The sequence below is a fragment of the Protobothrops mucrosquamatus genome, unplaced genomic scaffold, assembly GCF_001527695.2.
Source record: "Protobothrops mucrosquamatus isolate PMUCROS unplaced genomic scaffold, P.Mucros_1.0 scaffold_269, whole genome shotgun sequence".
NCBI lineage: Eukaryota > Metazoa > Chordata > Lepidosauria > Squamata > Viperidae > Protobothrops > Protobothrops mucrosquamatus.
Window position 1 is genome coordinate 211,767 of NW_015386345.1, and position 8,328 is coordinate 220,094.

Here is an 8,328-nt window from a genome sequence, read left to right on the forward strand (position 1 = left end):
CAAGCTGCGGTGTATTATTAATGACTTATTCTCTTGGTAAAGCTTTCCAAAAAGAGAACAATGCCACAGTGGCTTTCTTGGCAATCTTTCATGAGCCGTAGAACCGACATGCACAAATAATCCGCAGAATTATTGTTCGTGTCATTATATGAGTCTTTATAATAAAAAAAAAAACACCGTGCCTGAAAGCACACGGAAATTCCCTGGGATATTGAATCACCCTCACCTAGGAAATAGCTTAGCTCACTTAGAGATGGGTAAGGCGGGGGGAGCAGAGGAGCCCTCCCTCGCCAGAAAACCGGCCCACAAGGGCCTTTTTCCCGTACATCCAAGACAAGGCTTTATGCAACTTCAATGGCTAATACTGCTCCAACTGTAATCATCAAAATAAGTAGAATTAGAAAAATGGCAAATGTTATGGGAGAGAAACTACAAGTTAACCATGTCAACTTCATACAAAGAAAATCTGTATAAAATGTTTTATAGATGGCACCTGCCGCCAGCAAGATTAGCAAAAATGTTTAAAAATATGTCAGATAGCTGTTGGAAATGTAAACATAACATAGGCACGTATTATCACATCTGGTGGACATGTGGTAAGGCAAAGGCCTATTGGAGAAAGATACATATGTGGTTAGAAAGAATATTAGGTGAACAAGTGGATTTTAAACCTGAACTTTTTTTACTAGGTATTATGCCTGAAAAGACTAATAAGCAGAAATTATATTTAATCTTACACATCACCACAGCAGCGAGAATAATTTTTGCACAATACTGGAAGAATGAAGGATTGCCATCAGAAGAAGAAATAATCAGGAAAATATTGGAATGTGCAGAGATGGACATTAACTATGAGGTTGAAAGATAAAGAAGATACAGACTATTATCAAATTTGGGACCTATTTTATTGTTGGCTAGAGGAAAGAATGAAGGATTAGGAATTGAACATGTATTAGCAAAGCAAACTCCAGACAACTTGTTGATTGGAAAAATTAACATATGTTGATGAAAAAAAAACCCAATAAAATCTTTATAAAAAATAAATAAAAATAAGCATCCATTCCCTGCTTCATAGCTTATGGTAGTAGAGCATTGTTAGGGAACCACCCAGCTTTAATTGGGATGCTATCTTGATAAATCAGTCTTCGACTTTTGTTTTCATTCTGGTTGGGTTTTTTTCCGCATGCCTGCACTTTATCACCAGTGAGTATGTGAGGCACACTCCACCCAACCCTATGGATGTGAGGAGGAACTGATGTTGTTATTTAGCCAAATAATTCATGAACAAGAGTAACTGGCCTTAGAAGGATATTTAGCACGGAAGAAAAGGGTGGATGGCGAAGCTAATGGAATTGGCTGACTCCGATTAAAGAGAAGATTTGGTCTAACTTCCTTGTTAGAGATCCAAAGAAGTGAACATTTAATTTTGGGATTTGACCATGAGAAACTGTACGATTATAGAAATAGCGTGTCTTATTGTTGATTTTAGATGAAGAGGTTAATGTATTTTATACCTGTAGCTGCACCGAAGAAAGTTGGAAGTGATTCTTCCTTTTTTTTCCCCTTTCTCTTTTTTCTCTATTTTCTTTCCATTTGGATTCCTGATTTTGCTCTTTTTGACTTCGCTTTTCCCTAATCACTTCTTTTCCGCCTCTTTTGCCTTTTGCCTTTTGCTGACTCTTAACAGAAACGTTAAAAAGTAATGATCTTTGTGAAGTTCTTGCCTTTAATCATGCACGGTTGAATAAACCACAGTTGGCTAGGCTTACAACTTGGTGCTCAGCCATAAACCATGCTTTCAGCTGAAGTCACATATTGCCAAGCCAAATCCCCCATAAGACCTTCCAAAATGCCTACCCATGACCTGTCAATCCAGGCAATTCTTTTGATGACAGGACCATCTAAAGAAAGAAAGTACAAGTACCAATGAATGAATCAGTTCCATATTTCCTTCTTAATGTGATCACTTCTTCTCTTCAAAGACTTCAAAGGGACCATTGAAGACGTATTGCCAACCCTGAAGCAAGAAAATGTGCTTGTTTATTTCTTAAGTAGAACGTCTGACACTGAAGGGGTTGACAGTTTCCTTGACAAGATGGAAGCTGCTTCAGATGAGGCTGTTCCAGAATCTTGGAGATCAGATATTACTTGCAAAAGCCCCGCCATGTACATTTATACCTCTGGAACTACAGGTAGAGTAAAAGAAAAGTCTCTAGATTGGCTCCTGTTTTGTTAAGAATTGGACAGGGTGTTTGGGGATGAGGGAAGATATCCACCATGTTTGGCAGAACATCATCTTGATGAAAGCTAGCTGAGAGGCAGGACTTGCAAGACAGCCCATCACATATTTTACTGAGAAGTTCAATTGAACTTTGTACCCAATAAGTTAAATTCATGTGTGATTTGGAAAGTACAGAAATATTGAAGATTGCGTGGATGGATGGATGGATGGATGGATGGATGGATGGATGGATGGATAGATAGATAGATAGATAGATAGATAGATAGATAGATAGATAGATAGATAGATAGATAGGGATGGATGGATGGATGGATGGATAGATAGATAGATAGATAGATAGATAGATAGATAGATAGAAGATAGATAGATAGATAGATAGATAGATAGATAGATAGATAGATAGATAGATAGATAGATAGATAGATAGATATGGATGGATAGGTAGGTAGGTAGGTAGGTAGGTAGGTAGGGATAGATAGATAGATAGATAGAGAGAGAGAGAGGGGGGGGGGAATGGATGGATGGATGGATAGTAGATAGATAGATAGATAGATAGATAGATAGATAGATAGATAGATAGATAGATAGATAGATAGATAGATAGATAGATAGATAGATAGATAGATAGGATTTCTCTCCGACTTGTTAGCTTTTTACATTAGAATCATTCCCTTTGACACGGTAAAGTGCTTTTTCATGTATAAAGATTCTTTTGAAAATATACATATAAAGAAGATACACGACAGATGAATCGAACTCCCCCCAATTAAATGATAAATATTGCAGTGCACAGACGCTGCTGTATCACGTCTCTAAAGGAACGACTCTGTTCACATGCTTGGAAAGTCAACTAACCTTTTTTTTTCACATAGGTCTCCCCAAAGCTGCAGTGATTACTCATCTCCGTGTATTATTGGGTTGTGGTTTGATCATGCTCAGTGGTGTCACTTCAGAGGACATTATTTACACCACCCTGCCATTATATCACAGCTCTGCCCTCTTGCTTGGAGTAAATGGTTGCATCATGCAAGGTAAGAAGTCTAAATAAAATTGAAAAGCGTGTTTTAGACCATCCTGACAACTACATGGTCTTAAACACCTCATGGAAAAGCATACTGATTGTTCAAAAGTTATGCTACTTTTATCTGTCTATTTCCATCCGAGCACTGGGCAAATCTAGAATCTTCTTCTGTGGAGGTTCTTAATGAATTATATGAAAATATTTCATTGCGGGTCAGATGTGCTCCAGATTTACCTCTTGGCACCCATTTTTACTCAGATAGGAAGGAAGCAAAGTTGTCGACCTGCTCCTCGCCTTCCCTCTCTATTAATCTTCCTTATAAATTCTACAACCCAAAATCTAGGAAATTTTGAAAGGTCGTAAAAAGGGGGCAAAACTCACTGAACAACTGTCTTGCTTAGCAGTGGCAATGTTAGGCTCAGTTGTGGTCCTACGTTGAAGACTTACCTGTATGTCCTCACAGCTATTACTATCTCTAGGGCTAATTGCTACCTTTCCGTGTAGAGCACCATCGCTTCGTATCTCAGACCCACTGAATCTGTTCTGTCAAACATTTTGAGGTCCATTGCCTCAGTGCCCCAAACATATCCAATAGTTAGAGCTGGTCGTTGTTTGTCTTGGGGCTCACACAAGGCTTCGCCATTTTAGATTCTGTACTCAACCGATTTTCACAAAAGGTGGCTTTCTTCTTGATTCTTCTGGATGGTTTTCAGTCAGCTTGGGAAAAAGACAGCGGTTATCAATCTTAGACAACCTGGCTTCTCAGTGAGGTGACTTCACGAGGGCCACAAGGAACACCGTCCTTCCCGACCACACTCACAATGTGGATAGTCTAAACGGAGCACCGTTTTAACACCGGCATTGTAACTCTATCATCCTGGGGAACTTTCGTTGGAGCGAAATTTAGTTCCCTACTTCCATATTATCAGAAAGAATCAGAGTCATATCTTAATCTAAGATCAACGATCTGATTACATTTGATTGTTCTACCCTTTTGTATAGTTTGACATGTAGACCTAACAATTATCCTATGGCCAAACTGGCTGGGCTGGTTTGATGAGGAGAAAGATTGCTTTTTTTTCTGGCTGATGTCTTTTTCTGAAAGAAAGTAGCCACATTTTACACAATTGGTATTGCCAGTAAGGGATTCATGGTTTAGATTTTAAAATAATTATATTACAAACATTTATTTGTTTCATGCCATGAATGAGAGTCACCAGTAATTTAATTTTCTTTCTTTCTTTCTTTCTTTCTTTCTTTCTTTTTCTTCCTTCCTTTTTCTTCCTTTTCTTTCTTTCTTTCTCTTTCTTTCTTTTTCTCTTTCTTTCTTTCTTTCTTTCTTTCTTTCATCATCTATTATCTCTATCTATGTCTATTTATCTATCTATTCTATCTATCATATATCCTATATCACCCATCTCTATCTGCCATCTGTCTGTCTGTGTCTGTCTTTCTATCTATCATTTATTCTGTTCGCCTGTAATCTACTTCACCTAACTCTTCCTTGTTTTTTCTCTCGTTTTCTTCCTTTAGATTGCACATTTGTTGATTTATGGCCTCAGACTTGATTCATATGGAGTAATTTAAAACAAAATCCCCAAGACTGTGCATTTGCAAGAGCTTGTGCAGGAACACCAAAACCTCACCGAAGAGACACCAAAATCTTGTATAACTTCTCAAGCTGGCAAAGTTCGAACCACGTTCAAAGCATGAAGGTGTTCAATCATGTAGCAGTGTCCCTCAGCAATCATAAGCACCATGCCGCAGACTCTTGTTCTACCGTGGGGTAGAGTTGCTCAGCGGATAGATATTGAGCTGAATGCACACTTTAGAACAGGGGTCTTCAAACTTGACCCTTTGAGGACTTGTGGACTTCAACTCCCAGAATTCCTCACCCAGGCACGCTGGCTGAGGAATTCTGGGAGTTGAAGTCCACAAGTCATCAACGGGCCAAGTTTGAAGACCCCTGCTTTAGAAATTGGCCTCCTATCAAACCCGGAGGTATCCACCCAAATAGACAACGAAGAGGATGATGGATAGACCTTTTTTCTTCAGCAGTAGGTTTGAGAACATGTCAATGCATGGATAGAGATCTCATCTATTTCCCATTTTCCCTTCATTCACAGGTGCTACCCTAGTATTACGCTCAAAATTCTCTGCTTCTCAGTTTTGGGATGATTGTAGAAAATACAAGGTGACTGTCATACAGTACATTGGAGAGGTGCTACGTTATNGATAGATAGATAGATAGATGGATGGATGGATGGATGGATGGATGGATGGATGGATGGATAGATAGATAGATAGATAGATAGATAGATAGATAGATAGATAGATAGATAGATAGATAGATAGATAGATAGATAGATAGATGATAGATAGATAGGATTTCTCTCCGACTTGTTAGCTTTTTACATTAGAATCATTCCCTTTGACACGGTAAAGTGCTTTTTCATGTAAAAAAATTTTTTTTGAAAATATACACATAAAGAAGATACACGACAGATGAATCGAACTCTCCCCAATTAAATGATCAATATTGCAGTGCACAGACGCTGCTGTATCACGTCTCTAAAGGAACGACTCTGTTCCCATGCTTGGAAAGTCAACTAACCTTTTTTTTCCACATAGGTCTCCCCAAAGCTGCAGTGATTACTCATCTCCGTGTATTATTGGGTTGTGGTTTGATCATGCTCAGTGGTGTCACTTCAGAGGACATTATTTACACCACTCTGCCATTATATCACAGCTCTGCCCTCTTGCTTGGAGTAAATGGTTGTATCATGCAAGGTAAGAAGTCTAAATAAAAACGAAAAGCGTGTTTTAGACCATCCTGACAGCTACATGGTCTTAAACACCTCATGGAAAAGCATACTGATTGTTCAAAAGTTATGCTACTTTTATCTGTCTATTTCCATCCGAGCACTGGGCAAATCTAGAATCTTCTTCTGTGGAGGTTCTGAATGAATTATATGAAAATATTTCATTGCGGGTCAGATGTGCTCCAGATTTGCCTCTTGGCACCCATTTTTACTCAGATAGGAAGGAAGCAAAGTTGTCGACCTGCTCCTCGCCTTTCCTCTCTATTAATCTTCCTTATAAATTCTACAACCCAAAATCTAGGAAATTCCGAAAGGTCGTAAAAAGGGGGCAAAACTCACTGAACAACTGTCTTGCTTAGCAGTGGCAATGTTAGGCTCAGTTGTGGTCCTACGTTGAGGACTTACCTGTATGTCCTCACAGCTATTACTATCTCTAGGGCTAATTGCTACCTTTCCGTGTAGAGCACCATCGCTTCATATCTCAGACCCACTGAATCTGTTCTGTCAAACATTTTGAGGTCCATTGCCTCAGTGCCCCAAACATGCCCAATGGTTAGAGCTGGTCGTTGTTTGTCTTGGGGCTCACACAAGGCTTCGCCATTTTAGATTCTGTACTCAACCGATTTTCACAAAAGGTGGCTTTCTTCTTGATTCTTCTGGATGGTTTTCAGTCAGCTTGGGAAAAAGACAGCAGTTATCAATCTTAAGACAACCTGGCTTCTCAGTGAGGTGACTTCACGAGGGCCTCAATGAACACAGTCCTTCCCCTCCACACTCACAATGTGGATAGTCTAAACGGAAAACCGTTTTAACACCGGCATTGTAACTCTATCATCCTGGGGAACTTTCGTTGGAGCGAAATTTAGTTCCCTACTTTTCATATTATCAGAAAGAATCAGAATCTTATCTTAATCTAAGATCAACGATCTGATTACATTTGATTGTTCTACCCTTTTGTATAGTTTGACATGTAGACCTAACAATTATCCTATGGCCAAACTGGCTGGGCTGGTTTGATGAGGAGAAAGATTGCTTTTTTTTTTTCGGCTGATGTCTTTTTCTGAAAGAAAGTAGCCACATTTTACACAATTGGTATTGCCAGTAAGGGATTCATGGTTTAGATTTTAAAATAATTATATTACAAACACTTATTTGTTTCATGCCATGAATGAGAGTCACCAGTAAATTTATTTATTTTTTTTCTTTCTTTCTTTCTTTCTTTCTTTCTTTCTTTCTTTCTTTCTTTCTTTCTTTCTTTCTTTCTTTCTTTCTTTCTTTCTTTCTCTTCCTTCCTTTTTCTTCCTTTTCTTTCTTTCTTTCTCTTTTTCTCTTTCTTTCTTTCTTTCTTTCTTTCTTTCATCATCTATTATCTCTATCTATGTCTATTTATCTATCTATTCTATCTATCATATATCCTATATCACCCATCTCTATCTGCCATCTGTCTGTCTGGGTCTGTCTTTCTATCTATCATTTATTCTGTTCGCCTGTAATCTACTTCACCTAACTCTTCCTTGTTTTTTCTCTCGTTTTCTTCCTTTAGATTGCACATTTGTTGATTTATGGCCTCAGACTTGATTCATATGGAGTAATTTAAAACAAAATCCCCAAGACTGTGCATTTGCAAGAGCTTGTGCAGGAACACCAAAACCTCACCGAAGAGACACCAAAATCTTGTATAACTTCTCAAGCTGGCAAAGTTCGAACCACGTTCAAAGCATGAAGGTGTTCAATCATGTAGCAGTGTCCCTCAGCAATCATAAGCACCATGCCGCAGACTCTTGTTTTACCGTGGGGTAGAGTTGCTCAGCGGATAGATATTGAGCTGAATGCACACTTTAGAACAGGGGTCTTCAAAGTTGGCCCTTTGATGACTTGTGGACTTCAACTCCCAGAATTCCTCAGCCAGGCACGCTGGCTGAGGAATTCTGGGAGTTGAAGTCCACAAGTCATCAACGGGCCAAGTTTGAAGACCCCTGCTTTAGAAATTGGCCTCCTATCAAACCCGGAGGTATCCACCCAAATAGACAACGAAGAGGATGACGGATAGACCTTTTTTCTTCAGCAGTAGGTTTGAGAACATGTCAATGCATGGATAGAGATCTCATCTATTTCCCATTTTCCCTTCATTCACAGGTGCTACCCTAGTATTACGCTCAAAATTCTCTGCTTCTCAGTTTTGGGATGATTGTAGAAAATACAAGGTGACTGTCATACAGTACATTGGAGAGGTGCTACGTTAT

At 38.9% G+C, this 8,328-nt stretch overlaps 1 protein-coding gene across 1 annotated transcript in view; it reads left to right on the forward strand.

Moving 5' to 3' along the window:
• The window catches only part of SLC27A2 (solute carrier family 27 member 2), a 22,063-nt gene that overhangs the window by 2,366 nt on the left and 11,369 nt on the right, over window positions 1-8,328 (forward strand). Inside the window, 4 exon segments of the mRNA XM_029287239.1 lie at window positions 1,983-2,192; window positions 3,115-3,273; window positions 5,390-5,500; window positions 8,020-8,033. Of these exon segments, the coding sequence (XP_029143072.1) occupies window positions 1,983-2,192; window positions 3,115-3,273; window positions 5,390-5,500; window positions 8,020-8,033 (494 nt within the window).